Raw genomic sequence first — 23,523 nt, forward strand, 5'->3', positions numbered from 1 at the left:
CCTGAAGACGCCTCCAGGACTGGGGGCGAAACAGTTGTCTACCAACTAAACTACGCGACGGTAATTCCCGGAAATCAGCATGGATTCATCAGATAGACGGCGCGGAAGCCTAAGGATCAATCGGCTCCCCTACGTTGCAAAACCCGGAAATATTGGGTCATAGCAAAACTTGCTGAAAATAAGCCAGATGTCTTCAACTTGGCAAATTTGTCGCGCTTATTCTATCGCTATCTAAACAGTTTGGAACTGAACTTACCATTGCCTGATTAATTTACGGCGACTGTTGCCTTTCGAGCGACGGTATATTTTAGTCGTTTGCGATGCGTCGCTTGAATGTCGGCCAAATCCTAGAATTTTCCTCAGGTGCATTCACGTTCATTGTTTGGAAACATTGGTAACGTTGCTTACAAACAATTCATTTCAAAATGGAAGTTTTGACTACGGCATTTTCAAATATCCCATTTAGCAAACGTGAAATAAAAGCCGTATAGGTGGAATTTCAAGGTGGCGAATATTGAAGCCTAGTCTTGTGATGGTAATCTTGAGTTATATTGCAAAATGGTGGGGTTGATAATTATGTCATCAGTGGTTCCTATGTTTATTTCAATTGCTGATTCTGTGGTTGTCGTTTGTGAACTATGGCTGCTGTTAGAGGTTGACCCATAAGTGACATAGGCTAGGGATTGTGGGCACCATTTGTATGGCTAGGGAAGTACGTACAATGATATGGTTATTCTGCCTGAATGTAATATCTTGTAAATGAGTAACATTGGGAAAATTTTCATAAGAAGCATATCCTCGATAATTTCAACATTTTTGTCTGCATGAATTGGGTCACATGTATTAATGACTTTGTGTTTGGTGCTAGAGCAGAATTTATTTTTTGTATTATTGGGTGGTGAGAATTGTATTTTAAAAATCACACATAATTTGGCGGTTTCTTGGTTCCGCTAGTGCTGTTCGTTTTCACGACGAGTATTTGCCTCTATTCTTCCCTCTTATGAACTTGTTTGTTGACGGCCTGCTTTCCATCTTCCTATCTCTTGCCCGTCCTGGGTAGATTTCGCCGTCACTCGCTTTGGAACAAAATCGGCCTTAGCGGACTATGCCCACTGCTGGCGAAAATGGGTCGAAAGGGCAAGCAGCACGGTTTCACTGTGGAAAGAGATGATCAATGTCCAACCAGGATTTACATTTTGTTCTGGATGATTGATTGTATGGTTGGAATAACTTACTAGTCGACTGAAAACCGTATTGATGCATTATGTCACCAAGTTCCAAGATATTATCGGATGTTATTGAAACCAAAGAGGTTATGATTTCACGAAAAACTACGAGAAAGTTAACAAAAACTCCGTCGGAGAAACAACGGGTATAGAACAGATTCCTTGCAAATTCAGAGCAAACATCTATCGAAAGATTCTAAGTTTCACTTCTTTGCTTGGGAGAGAGGTCACCGATGGTAATCCCTTCCTTTGTTTTGTCTTGCCCACTTGACCAGATAACAGGGATGAAAGGACGCAAACAACGATGTTGATAAGGAGTTTGAAGCGAATGGATCAATGACATCTTGAAGTGTATAAATACTTGAGAGCTAATTTTTTTCAAAATATATCGTGAACTTATCTTTTTGGGAGTCAAAAAAAAAACAAAGAAACATCCGCAAAGGATGGAAGAACGAATACGCGAAGAATATTTACTCCTCGAGGACGCGACTTTTTCTCGTTCCCATCGCATTATCTCAATGCAAGACAAGGGTTAAGCGGCGGAGGAACACGTGTCTTCGTTTATAATGCCGGGCCGTTGAGTCTCTGGGTAGGGGCCCGTCCTCCTGGGGGTGGTTTTGTCCCACTGCAGTAGTCGGGGATCTGGGGGTAAGTTACACCAAAAGGTGTAACAATTATAATCTCGAAGGGGGGGATTATTATTTATGGCGGCAAACGCAGCGCACCCCGGGCGACTCAAAACTATTCACGACACCGCTCTAGGCTAGAAATATTCATTCACAAAACGGTCCCCTCTTGTACTAGGAGAGTAAGAGAACAATACAGCAATGGGCGGATGGTGATTAAACCAGTCTCTTCTATCTCTATTGCAGTTTTCCGGAATTGTTTGCGTACGCACAGTCATTATTCGTATCTACGAATTCAACGGTACATAACAGTTTCAGGTTTAACTTTGTGGAATTCCCTCATTATGAGGGTGAAAAGAAACAACATTTCCACTATAAGGATTTAATATTTCACGACCATGGTTTCGATGCTGCGCATCATCATCAGACGATCATCCTGATCATGATGCGCAGCATCGAAACCATGGTCGTGGAATATTAAACCATTTTAGTGTAAATGTTAAGTTTCGTTTTACCCTCATATTAACGGTACATGTGGCTTTATTTCGTAATAACCAATCGGAGTACTCGTATTTTGTAACAATGTTGTCAAAACATAGTCAATATTTTAAAAATGAAATTTCTTTGCAGTTCTTTGAGCTAGCTTATTAATAAATCCCCTATTTATCACATTTTTAAAAGGATAATTGGCTTTTATTCATGATAATTAATAATGATATTATCGCATTAATCATTCCGCGAAAGTTCCGTTATTTCGTATTCTACATATGCGATAATCATTTTGTATCATTCATTCGATGTTATGAACACATTTAGACATAAAATTATTTAGATTAAATTTGATCTATTAAATGATATCGTATCACGCGACTCGAACTTGTGCGTGCAGCATTTTAACACTACTTTCAGATGATAATGAATATTTTTAAAATGAAACATTATTCGTTTTTTGGAGATATTTCAGCTTGCTTATCAACAATAATATCCTCTTATTTATCACATTCTTCAAGGACACTCGGCTGTCACCAGTGATAACCAAGGCGAAAAACTATATCTCTTCTTGGCGTGAGTGCATTCAAAATGGTCATGAGGAGTCTCTGCGATGAAAACCAAGGTAATAATTTACCCGACACACTCGTGATTCTACGAATCAGGACAAAAACATATTCAAAGTTTTCCTCGATTGTAGTCAGTGGCGGATTTAGAAAATCTCCTCCATTTTCATAAATGACAAAACAAAGTTTTACGAAAAAATGTGAAAATCACGTTTAATTTAAAATTAATGGTTTCCATTTCGAGACCGCAGGACACCCATATAGTACGTACATTAGGTAGCGGCAGAGGACGCGGGGGGGGGGGGGGTTAAATGTCATTGCTCATTCAGAGTTCAGAGGAAAACTACAATGTCTCTTTGTCGTTTTAAGCAGAGCTCGAAGTCTTTAGGTGAGATTATGCAGGAACCGAAAACCATCACAACCCACAAGATATCTACAGTAGAGAACATAGTATACTGTATAGCCTGTATAGCACTACACTACAACCTCTACCATATACTTTTCCCAGTCTTCAACCTCTGACGTACAAATTACGATCTTATGACGAAAACTGACCATTTAACTTTCAAGCCGAAGTACTCCCTTCGCCGAAGGGTTTGCAAGGAGACTGGATAATTCACTTCAAAAACAATAATACCTATCTAAAACATAAGATCATTAAATTCTAAAAATGCAAAAAATGGATGACAAAAGATAAGATTTATTGAAAGAGATTAAAAGAAGATAAGAAATTATTTCATCCCAAGTTACCATACTCATTTTTATCATTGGTACTCCACTATTTAGGGTAGGTTTTGGACGGACACATGTTGAACAACAAATGCTTCTTTGACTTTCCAAACCAAAACACAACCTAACTTCCAAGAATAAAATTAATTCTTCAATTCCGCATACTTCCTTCCCCAAGTCGTTCCATCCAATATGCCCATCCTATTTCTACCCTTTCCTAACGATCTCCTAACACACGAAGAAAGAACCAAAGACTTCGTGTTTCCATAGGAAACGAAGTCTTTTACTGTGGAAACGCAATGTCTTTGATTCGTTCTTCGTGCGTTACAAATGGATTTCCACGAAGTATCGGCCTCAACCATTTCTCAAATAACGTTCTATCCCTATCACAGTCCTAAATATCCCATGTTTGAATTTGATTAAAGTTAAATGGACAGTAATCCTCGTTAACGTGAATCCCAAGGGTTATTGGTTAAGCTACCACTACCGGCAACCCTTGCATATGAGGATTTAACGCGAACGCAACGTTGTGGGACTAGAACATCATTGTTACCAAGGTCTTATCTCGATCGTGACGACCCAAGGAGCACTTAAGGCAGCAACGTCGCGGTCTCGCAGATTCCGTTTCTTGAGCATTGTTTCCTATTTCAAGAACACGTGACGCATTCTTGAGCTCGCTGCGATTGATATGAATAGGTACCTCACAACACCTGCGTTTATCTACCGTCAGTGGAATTTAAAATAATCTCCATCGCGGGAAATTCCAGCGAATGTATCAGGGAAACGTGGCCAAGTGTCCTCTAGAAGATTTTTCTCGTACACTTCAGTCGTAGAGGAAAACATTATTCGAGAATCCCGTTTTTTTTTAAACAATCAACTCTACGTGCTAACAGCTTGTCATTTCCATATGGCCGATCCCAGGACTAAGGCAGTATTTCCTATTTGTCTACCTAAAATTTATCTATTTTGAGAAAAATATACGCCTCACGCATACTTTCAAAGTTGAAAAAAAATGAATTTTATTTTCCAGACTTGTCGACATAATTTAATTTACGGATGCATTTCCACTGTAAAAACTAGTTTGGAGAAGTACACAACGATCAGTAATAATATACCACTTAAGAGTGAACCATTACGAACTCGTGCGTCTACGCCATGAAACCCATCGCCCCCTCATTATATTCTTTCAATACCAACTCGTTCTATTTTTTTTACTTCTCATTAAGCTGCAGAAATTTCGGCATAATAATTTTTATTATTAGTTAAGGCTGATTTTGGTTGGACAGCGACTGGCAAACAGTGAATTGCTTGGCCTTTCCTAACAACACACTACATCCAACACGAATGCCCCTCTTTAGTTACTTATACTCCCCTCAAAAGTAATGCACAAATAGCAGACTATCTCTTTAAAAGTTACTTTTGTGCCATCGCCCAGTTTCCTGGAATTTGATTATAATAAAATTGACCAACCAGGGTAGGGGCAAAAATATTGTTAACTTAAAATTAAACCCCTTGGCTTTTTAATTTTAAGTTCAATATGAAGAATTTCCCCCAAGTGATGACAGAAACTGTTTTATTTAAAAATATTCTGGTTAAAATTAGTCAGGCGTATATTGTTCACACATCCTAGCGATGGCTTTCAGGGTACTAAAAATAAAAAAATGTTCATCTCATCACCAATTAATACGCTCTCCATCCACCTTTTCTGCCAGCAATCCTCTCTCCTCCCACACCACTGCTAGCATTTGTTTTCATATCTGTACACTTCACCTTTTCCATCCATCTCCACACCCACATTTCAAAATACTCACCTCAACAACCAGATTTCTGCATCATACAAAACACACTACATGGATATTTTGATGAGCCACTTCTTAAAATCTTTCCTGTGTTCCCATAATCAATGCCCTTCTCCACTAGTGGAAGCTTATTTGTGAAACTCAATTCTTCTTCTTTTGTCCCTACTACTTCCAACATCTTGGTTTGAAACACCTCTAAAATCAATTTAAGGTTCCACCTTCCCTTATTTATGAACTTCTATTCTAATATTAAACTTAATGTATACATTGAAAAGAAGGGGTGATAATGGACACGCTTGCTTTACCTTCCTTACACTGGTCATCGTGAATCTTCATCAACCCTTGCACCAAAGCATAACAAGACTTGCATTGGTTGCCAATAAGTCCTGTCTCTCCATTACTCTTATTTTCTGCAAAAAAAATAGTTATTGCTCCCCAATTAAATCGATCAAATGCCTTCTCCAAGTCTATGAAACAAAGAAATAAATGCTGGACGCACTCATATGTTCCTTTCTAGAAGAGGTCTCATTTCTGCTACAACAGCATGAATATCTCTCCCCTTCCTGAACCCAAACTGGTCATCTCCTAAGGAATCATTTGCCCTCATCTCCCATCTTTTACTGATGATTCTAAGTACCACTTTAGCTGCGTGAAAAATAAAACACTTCTATGGTCCGTAAACAAGCCTTCACCTGATGATGAAGCTTGAGCGTTGAAACCGGTCGTACGCTAATAAAGAACAGTGGAAAGTTACTTTGTATTTTTAATTTCATTAACATGAATTTCCACAAGGTTGAGCCAGAAACAATTGAAGCCTTCCCCTTTTTTGAAAAGGTAATAAATACAGATCTGATGAAATCTTTCAGCCAAATTCCTCACTCAATTGTTATGAATAATTCAATAAAAGGTCTCCCTTCAATGTTTTCCCAGATCTTAAAATAGCTTTGCAGAATTGTCTTGACAAATTGCCTTATTGGTTTTAAATGCATTTAATGTAATTTCTATCTCACAATGAAGCATGCCTAGACCCAAGCTATCCACATCATAATCAATTTCTGCAACTTAATTTTCCTTGATGGTTTGCACTGATTTATCCTCCTTAATTCCTCATAGTGATTTCTACTTCCTGTATAGCTAACCAATTTCACACAACCCTATTAACTTTCTATATCCTTGCTTGCACTTTATCCTCCACCACACTTCTTCGCATTAGTTTGACTACAGTATACTATGTTCTCACTCTGGTTTACTGTATATTTCTCTGTACTTCCTTCTAAATTGTGTGTTTAGGCAATAAAAATTATGTTCTGATTACACTGAATTTCTATGACTTCTATGAGAGAAGAAAGTAATGTTCTGTTGGAATTGGCTAAGATAAATTGCATGGGTTTTAACTTTTGTACTGCACCACATTTCACTCAATGACCATGTTAGTGAATCTACTAACTTTTTTAGTATTCCTAGTATCTATTAACTTGAACAAGTTATGATACAGAATACTATATACTTAGGTGCAAACACCAGGCTAGTTGAAATTAAACCTGCTGGGGTCTGAAGGAAACAAAATCAGAGGGTCTAGGGCAGTTTGTAGAGAACCTACCAAAACACACTGAAATTATGAATCATTATCTAAGAGAACTTTGCTCCCAAACCCTCTGGATTACGTTTTTAATTTCATCAAATATTAGATAATTTTGACTCCCTTCTTTATACAATTATGGTCACCTAACAATGAATTTTGATGCCAATCTCTCAATGCTCTAAGCTCAACACCTAACCAAAACAATAGGTTACAGTGAATTTCAACTTCACTTTTTCCTTCAGTACGAAAATAACTTAATGATATAAACGGCAGAAAAAAGCATCAATTGTGCAAAAGCTGCTTCCATGTTGCAAAAACATGATTTTCTGATATGTTATGAGACATATCACTGGAAGATCATTTGTACAATAGCCCTGATATTTAGTTAATTTCATAATAATTACATTATTCATTCAAAAACAATACCAATATGCGAGAATTAAAATTCGTGCATCAATTAATCATTCATGTGTTGCCAGTCAAGTAAGATATAAGTCTAATTCATGGGTTAGCCGCAAACAAAATCTTTGGTGGAGTCAACATCGAGATAAAGGAATGTAAAATGATGCAAATCCTTAACTTTTAGCACTGTGAACCATAAGGTTAACCATTCAAATTAATAGTATTTCCCACGCTGATTGTTTGAATACAATACTATGATTCATACAACATGACTGACGCAAGCACTCCTACAACATACTTTTCTATTTAAAAATCTGCAGATTCTTACTGGATACTTTAGATACGACTAGAATCAAAGGGTAAAAAAAACCATTGTGCAGGTATTAATATCATGGTGATTAAAAGAAAAATGAATCAATTTAATAGATTTCAAATTTTAATATCCATTGTACATAAAGCACTTAAAAAATTATTATTTCACAAATTCATGCTTAATTTTGGACGAAATATTCATTACTTTCCAAAGAAATTGCCAAATTTCTTTTCATAACTTTTCCCCCATCAGCCCCGATGCATTACAAATTGTCTTGTCAGTGAAGCTACTCACTATAGGTTATGTCAGATTCCACTTTCCTTGTTGTAATAAGATAAAAGACATACATCCCATACCAAAAAGAGAAATTAGATACATAACCTGAATTTTTTTGTCAGGAAAGCCATTATGGATGAAGTTTATATAAAAAATTAGCTTAAGAGTAACAACAAACAGGAACATAATACAAGGCAACCAGGTAGATATCAGGACTGTGGCATACTCTGCCTTTCTTCATTCAACAACTGTCTCCAGCTTCAAGTTCACTAAGACAATAAAAAAATTGACACTAGCAAATAAGTACCCATTGCTGCTACCTTGGATCGTTTCCTGTTAAGAAAGGCAACTTGGTTTCAAAAATGTCTCTCATAGATGCACATTGAGTAGAAGTTTTTCAACGATAGACATGTAACAATAGTTTATTAATGAGCGAGTGTTTATGGAATAGTAGGATTTAATTCTTAGGCTCAGCTTGCCCAAAGCAAGCAGACCTTAAAAAGAGTGTGAGAACAATGTAAAGAACTATTTACACAAATGAGCACCATTCACAAAATTCAATGATAGTGAGATATTTTTTTCATAAGTCTTCAAAGAATAGCTAGAAAAAAAATGGCAATGCTTTTGCACTATCCCAGCATGAAAATGGGTGAGACTTTTTTTTTACCCTCTCTCTTCTGGTCAGAAAAATCGCTTTTCTCAAAGAACCTCATTAAAGAACATTCCTCCATGATATGTATTCAAAAATACCATGATTCAATTGGTCTAGCACCGCATTCAGCATCCAAATAATTAGAAAAAAGCTATTTTTTTTTAACAAACCAATGGACAAAAGTCCATTCCACGTTTTCCAACAGAATTAAACACTACACCCAAAAATAAATTACTGAAGGCAGAGGAGAATAATAATAATGTAATGAAAACTTTTCTTTAGTATAGTACTCTGGGCTATAAAAATCGTAAAAGACTGTAGAAAATCGATCAAAAAAATGCACAGAGTTGTAAGACCAATGCCAAAGCATAAACACACATTCAAAAACATGGACCAAAAGTTTAACAATCGAACTCATTATACAAGAAAACTAAGATAAACACAAAAAAACGTCAAGTGAAAGGAAAACATAAAACTATATTATGTTTTGAAATATTTTTGACAAAATACTTTTGGAATGCTACAACATAATTACACACGCATGGTTGAGGATGCAATAAAGACTCGAGAACCTTTCTTGTTCCCGACTGCAGAAAAAATGAGTATGGTTATAATTATACAAACAGATGCAAGCTTCAGTAAAAGTAACAAAATTAGTTACACGGACATATAATTTAACTAAAATTGTTCATTTACAACACTTACTTCAGGATCACATGCTTAGCAAGTGACCTCAATAATTAAGCGAATCAATTTTGGCAAAACTGAAAATAATAACCATTAAATAATAGGTACATTTTCAGCAATGGATGTAATACGAAAAGAGGGCCAACTAACATTTAATTCAATTAACAAAATTTGAATGCAGCCATTCATCCATGTATAAAAAATGGGTTTTTTTTCTTTTTTAAAGGATTCTTTACAGCAAATCTTGCCAAGGCCACTAATAAGTGCTTTTTCCTTCACCATGAATATTCATTCCCACGCAGTTGAGCCAACTTCAGCATTCTTAATAACTATGCATAAAAAAAGTTCTTATTTTTTTTGCTAATATCCATTCACACTATACATCACCCCAACTGCACAGGAAAGAGGTTGCATACCCTCACCATCATTCAAATAGCTTTTTTTATTAAATTTCTAATGTATTTCTAACGGGTTCCGTCACTATACTCCACCTGACATTATAATTATTCAATCTTTTCATGCCACGCAATATAACTGCTCAGCTCTTATCACATTCACATGGTGTTTACGCAGCAAGTTTGTTATTTTGTTTTAAGAGTCAGTGTACAACAAGAGCCACATCACAACAGTTCAGTGGTGGTGGAGATGTTAATTTTCAACCTAAGGCAGACGATGACTGTGTTCCTCAAGAAATGCAATGATACCAAAAATATGATTTCCCATCTGCCATGCATCCTCTTTTTCTCTTTCTCCCCTAGGCTCTCTCTCTCTCTATCCATCCAATTATATTGCTCTGTTTACATGTTTTCGAACTGATCCACTCGTCGCTTGGTGTTCCCTTTGCGGATTTCACGCAGGGTCTTGTACTTGTCCCTACCCTGACGAACATTCTCTCTGTGAATGCGGTCCATTGGTGTCTCCTTGGTTTCATCTCTGGTCTGGGCTAGGTCTTGTTTCAGGGCCTGTAATGATTAAAATTCATGCATTTAGAAGTAAATTAAAACTATATATATTAAGCATGCTACATTTAACATATGACCAAGTTTGTGGAAAAGACATCAGACCTGAAAATAGATAAAAAGAGTTCTACATCTCAAGAAATCTTGAAATGAATAAAAATAACATTACCCTCAGCTTTATGGTACACAACAGAATGGTAAGTAAACAAAAGATAAGGTAGGTGGAGAATATGGAGAGAGTTATGCACACAGCATAACTTTTTGTGCAGTGAAGAACCACAACCTGATAACTTGAGCCTTTACGGAAAAGGCTATGAAACGCTACACCCTCAAGAAAGTAATACCCATAAAACATATTATCATTATTCAAAATGAGGGGGAATGATTTGAAATAAAATTAAGGATGAATTGAAATATTTTTCTTTCAATACGCAATCAATGGATGGGGAATGAGGGCAATAAGCAGTGGAATGATGCAAGCTATAAGGTTCACAATGACACAAAAAGCTATCAAATACAGTGGGTACTAGTTGAGATAAAGTAATGGCTTTTGAGAAATAGAGCAGTAGCAGAGAAAAGAAGATTGGAAAAGAAGGATTAAATACAAAAGCTCAAGAATGCATCAAATGCAGTATTTCAGAGTGGGTGAAAGCAGATAGTCATCCAAGATACAATAAGAGGAGAACTACAGTTACAGCCCCCAAATTAACAAACCTTAAATTTAAATATCTTCATGCTTGCACATTTATTCTACGATGCAGAATATTCAGCATTGAAATAAATCAATATGATAAGACCCACAAATAAGTTTCTAAACCACGGATTCATACAAAATTTCCAAACTCCCATTGAGATAAAAGAAGCAATTTTTATCTAAGTTTTCCCCAGATTTTATTCATAAGCATGAGATTTTGTTTATATTATACAAATGAGATCATTTTAATTAACATTTGTTATTGCACTGGTTAATAACACATTTTGACATGACATGTTTAGAATTATCATTGGACATGTTGTCCATCTGTGTGGTGAACTGAACAGCAGGAAACTTGTTTTCCTAGCAGGAGCGGATTCTTCCACTCACCCAAAATGATACCATAACTATTGAGGAAGTTTAGTTTGTGCATTACTTCAATTAACATTGATTAGTAATGCTTTACTCAGGAGGTGATAATCGGTAATAAGAGAGAAATATGCAGATGCTTCCAAGGGAAGGGAATATTCAGATTTTACACTGAGCAAAAAAAAGGAGCCTTCTACAAACAAACAGAAACAGTGATTTTCTCATCATATTGCCATTTCCTTAGAATTTGCTAATAAATAGAAGTAATTACTCATATCCTCGCATGAAGTGCCCAAAATAAATATTGCAATTGCAATTTCACTTAAATTTAGTATCACTCTCTCATTCCTAAGAAAATTTGTATTAAAAAAATTTCAGCATTACCACTTTTTAGCTATTTTCATTGCATGTGCTTTCATAAAAAATTGCTCGTGTTTATAATCCTTATAAGTATGGTGGGGGAGGAAATAATTATTGGGGGAAATCAGAAGAAAGCAGGAAAGATGGATCATAAGTATTTAAGATAGGAGGTAATGTGCAAGAGATGAAGGGGAAGGAATATGATAGGAATGTTTGAAATATTAGAGGAAGGGAGTGCACACAATTGAAGAGGGATTTACTGCACTGCCTGATTTAGCCAAGCAAATTTATTTTTGCAAAACTGTTAAGGCTGTGTCCATTCAAAACCTACCGTGACAGAATACTAACAACAAAAATAAACCAAATAGTAATACTGGGAGACACCTGAATATTTTTCCTCTTGACATCAACAATACAAAAATCTTGATTTTCACATATTTATCAAAGGTCCCCTACAAATGAACTGCAGAGGGAAGTATCAGGGGAAGGCCAAGGATGAGTTAATGCGAAGCAACTGATACGTCAGGACAATGATGTGAAAAATTGAAGAAAACTGTAAGAAATCCAATAGTATGAATGGTTTCTCTTAACTTCACAATGAAGACGAGAGAAAACATTTTCGTTTAACAACATAGCACAGAAGAAATGAGTAAAAACATCTAAAAAATGACAAGGGTTCACACTAATGCTTTACAAAAATTATGAAATTACATTTCACCACAATAATAACTGCACAATTAAAAAAATTCTTGACTTTTCTTCTTTTGGGTGGGTATTGCTGGGTGGGTATTCCTACAGCATAACTATAAAAAGTATTTTTACATGCAATCATCTAGTTCATATTATTAATTCTTGAAAAGATGAACCTATTTTAAACGAGCTAATTTTATTGTTTCCTAGAAATTGCTACATTAAACGGATTGGCATAGATATCACCAAACTATTATCAGAGGCCATCTACCATTCAAAGTAGGTTTTGGATGAAGAGAAAATGAAAAACGAATTCTTTGCCTCTCCTTAAGTAATCTAACTAGACACCCTTCTCTAATATACGCTGAACTGGGTCCTAATGATTAGTACCCTCCTCGTAAGATGGCCCTGGTCTAGGACAACACAGATTAAGATGAAATTTTTCACTTTTAATCATAGTAAAGTTCTTTTATAATAATTATTACTCCGATTTAAATTCTTTTTCATCAATAACATTCCCCTGATTACATGATTGTTTTGAAACTGATGAGTGGTGCTAAATCTAGTATTAAGCATTATTTCATGTTCACCTACGACTCAATGAACTACTTAAATGACTAAAAAACTGCTCCAAACAGTTTTTTGGTTTGAAATGGTAAAAAAAAAACCAATTTGATGAGTCCTTTGTTAAATTGTTTTTTAGTATTGCAGAATTACTTGGAATTTGCTCACTTATCCATTAACTTTGAGGATATGATTAGTACCAATAATTGCTAAGAATCCAGCTTCTTACACTAAGCAGTAAGTCGCAGTATCCAACACACACCTTGAGTTGACTGTGCAGCCTCTCATTTCTCTCCGCCAAGGTCCTTCGCTCCTCCACAGGATCAACAATGGCATCGTCTGTGGGGAGGTCTCTGCTCACATTCCCATTGGGCATCTCATCATTCTCCCCATTCTCATCTTCTTCCAGATGGTGGTGTTGTGGCGTTGTCGTGGCAGCCATTAGTGCCATCTTCACCTCTTCCTGCTTACGCCTAGCCTCCTCTACCTCTTCCTGTTGAAAAAAAATAAATTCATATTATTGGTCCATCTTGAAACAACCTCTAATTCCGAATGAAGAATAGGCAAATTATTCAGGAAAAATTTATTTCCAAGCAGAACAATTATGGAAAAAATTGAACCAGGTTGAATTATAACTAGTCTTACAGTTTTCTCAAGGTAATTTTATTGGAAAACACAAAGTGTACCGTGATAACTAATTAGGAAAATCCAAATAAAAGAGAAAACTAATATTGACAAGAACATTTCTCCATCCAATTCTTCTATTTCCACTAGTTTTAATATGCCCTGTCCCCAACAGCAATAATGAACATTTAACTTAAAATAAGTTTTGAGTAATAGCCAGACATGTTATTCTTTTCCATGCAGAAAAATTAGTAAATCGATGACTATGAAATCAAACGACTTTGCTAATGAGTAAGAACGAAGCCACTATTTATTTTTATTTACAATGGGATTGTATTCATTGAACAATCTGATAACTTTGTTCTAGCACCGAGAAACATTTTTTAAATTTTAAATGAAAGTACATTTGCGCAGTTCACTTAATGTGTCATTCCACACGGGATTGTTGTCTTAAGAGCATTATATTTAACTTAGTTCTGTGTTTTTGAGTTTAAAACAATTCACTTAACATAAAATACAACTACATTATAGAACCACAATGATAAGCTAATCTAAGAGAAAAAATACATTACCTGGAGCCTGCGTGTCTCTTCATCCTTGAGTTCAACTTCAGTCTGAATGCGCATGACCTCGTCCTGTTTGTATTTAATCTCCTCCTCGAGCTTAGCCCTCTCTGCAGCCTCCATTTCTTTACTCTCCTCGAGTCTCTCCATCATTCGCTAAAGAAAAGAACTTAACTGAACAACTGGACACCTTACATAATCGTGAATAATTGTGAATATTTAAGTATGTTGACTTTTTTGCATCAATTTGGTCATTTGTCTCTCTATTCAAGTATTGATAATAACATTTTGTAGGTTAACAATATACTCATTAATTTCTGGTTAGTTATTTTTTTATCTGCACGAGTTCCATACTTGCTCAATCAAAAAGTGAGAAATTGATCAGCAACTCCAATGAACGAGTCTCCAACTGATGATACCAAAGTAACATAGACTTTGCATTCCATGGACAAGATTCCCAAATCGACTAGTTTCACTTCACAGTAACATCTTTATGACTCTCGAGTCCAGCAAGACAGTCCTTAGGATGCTACTTGAGGGTGGAACTAACCAATCAATAAATATATTTTCTGCAGACTGCAAAGTTCTCGTCACTTCCTCATCACCATTCAGAATTCTAATGACTCAGCCTAGATTTTAAAAAAAATTTATCTCAAACTGTTTAATAATTTACTGAAACACATGATATGAGTTTAAGTATTGTCATATAACCCACTTCATAAGAAGCATTGGCAGAAAATTAATCTCTCTTTTTCAACTGCATTTCAAATATTTACAAATCATTAAGGATTACTTTGACATGGGTATTTCCGCATTGAATTAAATATCCATTATTTATTTTACCTGGAGTTCATTTTGCCTGGCCTCCAGCTCCTCCTTGGCCGACTGCAGCTGTCTGAGCTGTTCCTCTAGACGACGGATCATGTCCTGGGCTTCATTAAGATCTTTTTGCCTTTTCTCCATTTCCTCTTGCATGCTGCGCAAACGCTCTTCATACTCTTGCTGTTTCTTTTCTGCACGCTCCCGGGCTGCTATTTCGAGTTGCAGCTTCTCTCTGAAGTGACATTATCAAAGAAGATTTTGTGAACAACAGATACACAGGTTCCCTCTTAACCACCTTCCGCTATTTACATGGACTTACAAGTCAAAACATTATCATGTATTGCCTGAAATCTTAAGGCATACCGGAGAAGTATAAAAGGGGATGTTAACAGCCATTATGTTCAAAGTAGAGCAGCGGAAAATTTGATATTCTAAAACTATGAGCCTCATTTTAAACAAATGAATATTGCAGAAGAAATGATACATAAATCAACGCATTACTTTGCAAGTACCTGGACACAGTTATACAAGGTCCCAGGAGAAGAGAGGTACATGTTGAAAGGACCCCTGCTTGGGTTCCAAGTGCTTAGGAATAAGCATAACAAGGAGGAAATAACCAGGTTTGCCATAATTTCTAGGTAGCCTGATTCCCCGATGGGCAGACACCCTGAATATGTATATATTACCACTGATAAATACTTTCAATGACTAAAATTGTTTTTTCCAATAAGCTTCTTAGCCATTTAGCTAACAACATCCCCTCATTATGAACAATCTTGAATGAAATTTTCTTCAAGTTTTTGATTTTCATGACTTCCAGATAATTATTTATCTAAACCGTCCCGTTGAAATATAGGATGTTTCCTCTGACAGTTAGGTCAGAAGACATGAACAATTTTCTTCGGTCTAGAAAACCGAAGGCTATTGACTCGACATTTTTAATACTAATAGTTGACAATGGGTAGCAGGCATGATTTGAACCTTTGTGTAATGGCCCATGCAAACAATATTTATAAGAATTCTTAAGTGACTTGTTGGGGTAATGTCCTATGTACCAGACAAAAACTGTCATCATTATTTTCATCTGGCCGGATAAAATTGGATGAATCCTAGATTAATCACTCTGAAAACATTCATAGTATCAATATCAAGTATTCAAAATTTCATTACATGAAGATCTAGGAGTTGGTAAAACATTTTATCACAAAACTACCCTCTTACCTTTGCAACTGCTTGGCAATTTTCTCTTCACGTGCCTGAGCTTTCATTTGCTGAACATCAATTGTGTCTGGCTTGCGTCTTCTCATATAAAGTTCATGGTTACCCATGCACAATGCTAGGATGCGCTTGTTGATGCGTACCCTAGGTGCGAAGAACACAAAGTCTGGCGCCTTCTTATCAATAGGCTTAATGATGAACTTGCGATCATTAAATGAAATATTACGAATTTCTGACCATGGAAAACCAATTTTTGGAGTTAGTCTGAAATAGTTAAAATAATCACACATTAATTTATTGCAATCATTCAGTACCATGACTTATCAATAACTTAATGAAAATTTTTAAATGCTAGATATTCCAAAAGGTTGAATATCTCTTTAAATCTTGTGAGTATTCTCCTTCAAAATATAACTTGTTTCACATAAATTCTGACTATGCATTATGAAGTTATTAAAATGCAATTTACAGAGCATTATGTGAATCATAATTTCAGGAGAAAGATGAATATACAAGATCGTAACTTTACTCTAGAGAAAAATAACAGTGTTAGAATTTCTAAGTACTACTCACTTATCATCCTTTTCATATATGTTTAAACCAAGTGCATCAACACCAAGCCACAATTCTGTGCCTTTTTTGTTGCGAATTTCAAAATAATTAACACCATACATTTCCAAATCTTGAGCTATTTTCAAGTACTCCATCATGGCATCTTCCCTGAAAGGAAAAGAGTAGATAATACTTATTAATATGTTTCCTGTTTCAAACCATTAGATTAGTAGATGTTGAGATGTATCAAATTATGAAGCTGAGTAGCAGTGTTTGCAGAATAATGCAAAATAGTTTGAGTTATCAGACTTATGCTTTCACTGCTTACTCTTTTTTCCCGCCATACTTGTAAGCATCATTGCATTTTCTTTGACTCAACTACCTTTACTTTATAAGATTCCATCTTAAATGGAAGAATAATAAGAAAAAAAAATTCAGGGCAAAGCAAGTAAGCAATTCAATTACCAATTAACATTTTAAGAGCTTAAAAATGCAATTGACACACTTGAAAAATTCTATAATATAAAAGTGAAGCGCAAAATGCTAAAACTGGCAATGCATATATTTACATAACACTGCATACGCAAAAAAAATTCCCTTTGAAAGTAATAACACCAAACTAACTTAACTTTTTGTAGACAGACTAAATCCACAACTCTTAACCAACACGTTTCATTGACACAAACAAATAAGTCCCCATAAAATACCAATTGTATTTTCATCACCATGCTGAGGGTGGTGTATTTGAACATTTAAACAGAATGACTAATTTTTGAGGTGGTGTTGTCACATTCCAGAATTTAGAAGCGAAAATTATTTTCCAGGTCTAAAATAACCACACACATTTTTTAAAGAATTATTTAATTCTTCTAAGCTGAATTCATTTCATGTATCCAAAAAGGTAATCATAACACAAGTAGAATATTAAAACCAAGGATTTTCCACTGCAAAAGGAAGGAAGAAATATATTTTTTTTTCTAGACAGCTATTTTGCAAGCAAGGAATATTACTAGCTTTAATTAATAAATTTTGGCCCAAACTAAGATTTTTGAATGCCAATTTTTAACAACTGCTTGCCAACCCTGAAGTTAAATTTTCTGAGAGTTATTTTTCCCATCTAAAAATTCTTTTAGCTCTATAGGCTTTATTGCAATCCTGACTTTTCAGAAAAGCATTACAACGTTAACTCTAATGTGCAATGATTATACTTGCGGTAACGTTGGCATAAATACCAATGTTTACAGATTCCAATTAATGAAAATTCACCATAAGTCTGACAAAAATTTAAATTTAAGATCGGGCAAAATCATAAAGAGGATTTAACCACTGGGGTAAATTTATCAAGAGTACCAATAATATGCAAGGATGTGAATGCAAAATGGTTCATCATTCCATTAGGTTAATCACTCATAAACATGCTCCATTAAAGGGAAATACTTATCCTAAATGCATTATATATGGTCAATTAACTACCCCAACAAACCTTTATAACTTGTAAGATGATGACCCCAAGATATATTAAGCAATCTGTATGTAAACCGAAGTAGAATGCAAATGGAAACTACCTCCACATATGCATACCTTAGCATTCCTTTATGCTCATTCCACCAAGTTGTGATACTCTGCTCCCATTCATCTTTGGACATTTTGTGTTGGTCCATAACTCTGGAAAAATGAAAAAAGTTTCATTAGTTTTCACCACTACATTTCCTGCATCCAATATGAGAATGAAATTAGTGCAAGATATTTTCAAGCATTTCACAATAGCCATTATTCAGAGTTTTTAATGTGTATCAAAATGCCAGTAGCTAATTGTGAACTTAAATTATTGTGCACCTAGCATGTGAAAATATATTTCATCTGATTCATCACAATATGTGCTGATGATTATACTATTCAATCCCAAACAATTTATAATTAATAATCATATTTTCTTATTACAGCCATTGCAAGTTCACTATTTGGCATGATAAAATGACCGAAATACACAAATAGTCAAAACTTTTAAATGCGAAACTTTGAAAAATACCTAGTTATTACACTGCAGATAAAATTACATGACTGACAAATTTCTTTCAATGCTTTGCGAGTTTGCTCAAAAAATGGTATTATTCACATTAATTTCTATGGTGAAGGCAGATAAGGCTCATGCAGTAGTTCTCCAATGAGAAATTTACATGAGCATGAAATAAATGAAAATTACATGAAAACTCAACTAGGATAGGGAGTTTGGAAAATGAGTATCCATTATATCACTCTTACATATGGGCAACATTATTTCTTCTTTGGTCAAGAATTATTCATGCTCTAATCAACAAACAATTTCCCAGCTATGTTTAATGAATGAAGTGATTCACATGACTCAAGTCACAATAATTCTCTCTAGATTACGTTCAATCAGATAGAACACTTTTCAAGAGGCGCACCATTAAACAAGAAACATGTTCCCACACATCTGGTGTAATGTTCTATTTTAAGAGATTTGAAGGGATATTTTCCATCAAGTTGAGCTGGCAAAAATTTTAAATTCATATTTTGGACAATCCGTTGTGAATAATATGTAAATTAATCCCTTCTGAAAGAAAAATTATCAGAAGACGTACCTTTGGGGTAGAAGTCTGTCATTTGCCAAGAATCCAGACTGGTGAAGCGGTTTGTTGAAGTCGCCATGACGAGCCTGGACAGCATACGATGCTAGGAGGACCGATGTTTCTGGTGGACAGTAAATTTCATCGGATAGGATTGCATTCTTAACTTGGAAATAGAATAGCCTCTGAAAAAACAATGGAAATAAGGGAACATAAAAATTGGGAGGAATTTGGTGACAAGTACTAATGCATAAAACAGCATGATTCAGGGGATGTGACATAACCACTCATTTATTTACCTATTTTAAAACATTATTCACATACAGCAGTAGCACCAATTTACAGTGAAAACATAAAACAAACATGAAAGAGGACAAAATACAATAACAGCATAACAATAAACAACGAGAACCTAACATTGAGAGGGGAAAATTTTAATTTGTTGAAAGCTGAGATGCAATTTATAACTAAATTATTTATTTTACTTTTTATTATTAACCTCGGCATGTTACTAAGTACATATTTCAAAGAGTTTCATCAATTGTTAAAACAGAATTAACTATCTCCTAAGTATTCTCGGGTTATCAGCTGCTGACTTTGAAGCATCAAAATTGAGACTTTTAAATATCCAGTCATTGCAATAAATGCTCTTAGATCTTTCTTATATCTCATCCCATTTATTCCAGGTAATTTTAATGTTGCCCCGAATATTTAATTAATTTTTGCACTAGAACACTATTTTCTACAAGACTTGAGTATAATGTGCTGGTATTTTATACTTATTTACCTTCTTTAGCCCTGGATTTTGATTCAACCTTTTTCTTTAGTATTTATCACTGAAATAGTTGTCAGTAATTATAACATATTGTACAACTTTCCTCTGTGTAGATCATGGTATCCTTTTAAATACACATAATCCATTGTCTCTCCAATTTCATAAATTATTTAGAGTAGATTTAACAATGAATTATTTGAATTGATGGTAATCTGCTTTATATGCTACTCCACATGAATGCAACGAGACCATGTTTAATGACTAGATAATATGAACTAACAACATAATAACGATACTAAAAACTAATATTATAGTTACAAAGTAATTTTGTTTACTTTACTCGAATTTAGTGAAAGGAGCTCCGAAATCTGATGATGAATACAGACTGGCTTTATTTATAAAACATAGAACACGTTTTGGCACCAAGTTCCATCAAAGAAAAAGGCAAAGAATTTAGAACAATTTTTACGGTGATTTTAATCAAATTGCCTGACATTTTTGGGTTGTCTCTAGTCTAATCTCAGAGTTGTCCTAGAGACAGATGTCAGATGACACTAACTAATGTCACAATGTGTCTAATGGAATGGTTCTGTGCAACAACCAGCCTCATTGTCATCCCTGTGTCTCACTTGTCCCGAGGAATTCAATGAGGGGATGGGCAATACAGACGTACTCCATACTGGGCCAGAACATTTCCACATGCCACCTGCAATTTTTCAGCTGGTTCTGGTACTCAGAAAATCAGTTTATTTTGAAAGACGTCATACTGATTTGAACTGAGGGCAACTTCATCAGTAGTCAAATGCTTAACCACCTACTCTACCAAAATCACATATTCGGGTCAGGGGAGGAATTCTTTTGATCATGGCACTGGCAGTTTTCATGAAAGACCTGGTATGCAGTGGTATAGCTAGTACTTGAGAGTTCCAATCTGAGGCCCTGATATCAGTTCCACTGATGAGGGGCATAAATCTTTATTCACGGCTGCAATTACTATATTACACACCAAAAAATTGCTAAGGCTTTCAGGGTAAAAAAATAGATTCAACAGCAGATATGATTTCATGTTCTATAATTCATTAATCTGAACCATAATAATAATTGGATTAATATTTTCCAGAGCAGATAGCATTCTATTACCTGGGATGTATATGACACTAAATTATGGATGTGAATCTTTCAATAAGAGTATCTTATAATATGTGTTGTGCAGGAACATGCATGGAGTAAATCCCTAGGTTTTGCTATTTTTAATGATAATTTTAATCCTTTTATAATAATTTACTATTGTCCTATTGTCTAATTATTCCTCAGTACTTGGAATCTGTAGGGACGAAAGCCCTTATCCTCCAAAAACATGAGTACTGCTTTGATAATATGGATTTAGGTCACCAGTATATGCAGTTCTGCTTCCGTTTAATGCCCCCCCAGGTTGAAATAATACATAAAAGTGAATAACCACATTGCTAGCAATTTTTTTTATTAGAAGTGGTATTTTTTATTTACCACTCCTGCATTAGAAATTTCAGCTATATTTGCCAAAATGTGCAATCCTAATTTTTTCAAAGGTGATTTAAATAGTGACAATTATATTACTTTTGTCAGTGAATACATATAATATAAAAACTATATTTATCAATATTACCAATTATAACTAAATATTACTTCAACAGTTTTCACGCCCAGCTCTCTGCATTATTTAGTGATCAATATAAATTGAAAGCTGTAAGGTTACAATTTCATACAAACATTTAGAGCAAAGATTCCGAGTATTCATGAAAATAAAAAATTCGAGGGTATTTTGAAATGTTTTCAGAATGGAATTGAAATAAACGTCTAACCTCAGGGAAACTTTTTTTATTTTTCAATGTAGTCTCCCTGTACACTAATGCACTTGGTCCAGTGATGTTCGAATGTCTTGATTCTATCTCGAAAATTAGATTCCTTCAAGCCTGCAAAATATTCGCCCACTTTTGCTGTTGGTTCTTCGTTTGAAGACAATCTCCGTCCACTGAGGAAAATTTTGAGCTTGGGGAAGAAATAGAAATTTGATGGAGCCGAATAAGGTGGGTGTGGTCACAATTTGTATCTTAGTTCACACATTTTTGCCATTGCAATGACAGTGTGTCAGCATGTGTCTTGATGAAAGATGACTTTCTTTTTAGCCAAACCTGGACTTTTTTCGTGTTTCTTTTGCTGTAGTTTGTCCAAGAGGTTAGCATAATACTACCTTGATCAAAAAGTTCCCGGAATAACCACCGTGTGGCGCTCCCATCGTTCCGATTTGAGTTCTGTTTTTTTTGTTAAATTGGTACATCTGTTGTTGATATTCCCTTTAAATCTTAGTGTCATAACTTGACATTTGCAAAAGTTACGTAGCCAAGAGTACATCTATCTCTGTGTGTGTTGGCGATTTTTTACAATTTCAGAAATGGATTTAAATTTGCAACAACGAACTTGTATTAAATTTTGCGTAAAAAACGGATTTAGTGGCGCACGGACGTTGGAAATGTTGGAAAAGTGTTTCGACAACGATTCTCTAAAAAAAACGGTCGTTTACCAGTGGCACGAGCGGTTCAGAAGTGGTCGTGAGTCAATCGAAGATGATGAACGCAGTGGCAGACCATCGACATCGAAAGTCGGTGAAAAAATTGATAAAGTAAAAGAAATGTTGGTCAATAACCGCAAATTAACCATCAGAGAAATAGCGGAGGACTTGAACATTGCCTATGGATCCGCCCAAGACATTGTGGTTAATGATTTGGGTTTCCGTCGTGTAGCAGCAAAGTTGGTGCCAAAAGACCTCAATTTCATGCAAAAAAGAGACCGTGTTGACGTCGCAAAAGACATGATTTGCGAGGCTGAATCCGATCCCACATTCATCAAAAGGATCATTACTGGAGACGAGACGTGGGTTTATGAGTACGACACGCAATCCAGACATCAGGCAAGTGAATGGCGTTCACCAAATGAGCCGAGACCAAAAAAACCACGACGTTTTCAGTCAAAAAAGAAGGCAATGCTGACGGTTTTCATGGATTACAACGGTGTAGTGCATCATGAATTTTTGCCAGAAGGCCAGACAGTAAACAAAGAGTATTATTTGGGCGTTATGAGACGTTTGCGTGAAGCAATTCGCCGAAAGAGACCAGAAATGTGGGCAGAAAACTCGTGGATTTTGCACCATGATAACGCACCGTCGCACAGTGCTATCATTATTCGTAATTTTTTGACGAAAAATGCAACAAATACCATCCAACACCCACCGAATTCACCTGATTTGGCTCCCTGTGACTTCTTTCTGTTCAATCGAGTTAAAAAACCATTACGGGGAACGCGTTTTAGCAGCCGAGAGGAAGTAATGGAAAAATCGCAGGAAGCACTGATGGACATACCGA

General features: G+C 35.4%; 1 protein-coding gene across 3 annotated transcripts in view; it reads right to left on the bottom strand.

Moving 5' to 3' along the window:
• Positions 1 to 7,839: 7,839 nt before the first annotated feature.
• LOC139700986 (moesin/ezrin/radixin homolog 1-like) overlaps positions 7,840 to 23,523 on the bottom strand; it is a 164,192-nt gene continuing 148,508 nt past the window's right edge. For all 3 annotated transcript variants that reach the window (XM_071599529.1, XM_071599528.1, XM_071599530.1), the window contains 8 exons: positions 19,366 to 19,535; positions 18,344 to 18,427; positions 16,784 to 16,930; positions 16,214 to 16,474; positions 15,014 to 15,224; positions 14,180 to 14,326; positions 13,246 to 13,476; positions 7,840 to 10,309 (listed from right to left, as the gene is read on the bottom strand). In XM_071599529.1, coding sequence (XP_071455630.1) covers positions 10,145 to 10,309; positions 13,246 to 13,476; positions 14,180 to 14,326; positions 15,014 to 15,224; positions 16,214 to 16,474; positions 16,784 to 16,930; positions 18,344 to 18,427; positions 19,366 to 19,535 — 1,416 coding nt within the window. In that variant the 3' untranslated portion in view covers positions 7,840 to 10,144. The remainder of the gene's footprint in view (positions 10,310 to 13,245; positions 13,477 to 14,179; positions 14,327 to 15,013; positions 15,225 to 16,213; positions 16,475 to 16,783; positions 16,931 to 18,343; positions 18,428 to 19,365; positions 19,536 to 23,523) is intronic.

Source organism: Hetaerina americana, unplaced genomic scaffold (genome assembly GCF_022747635.1).
Source record: "Hetaerina americana unplaced genomic scaffold, ioHetAmer1.1.p SCAF_11, whole genome shotgun sequence".
In the NCBI taxonomy this organism is placed as follows: domain Eukaryota; kingdom Metazoa; phylum Arthropoda; class Insecta; order Odonata; family Calopterygidae; genus Hetaerina; species Hetaerina americana.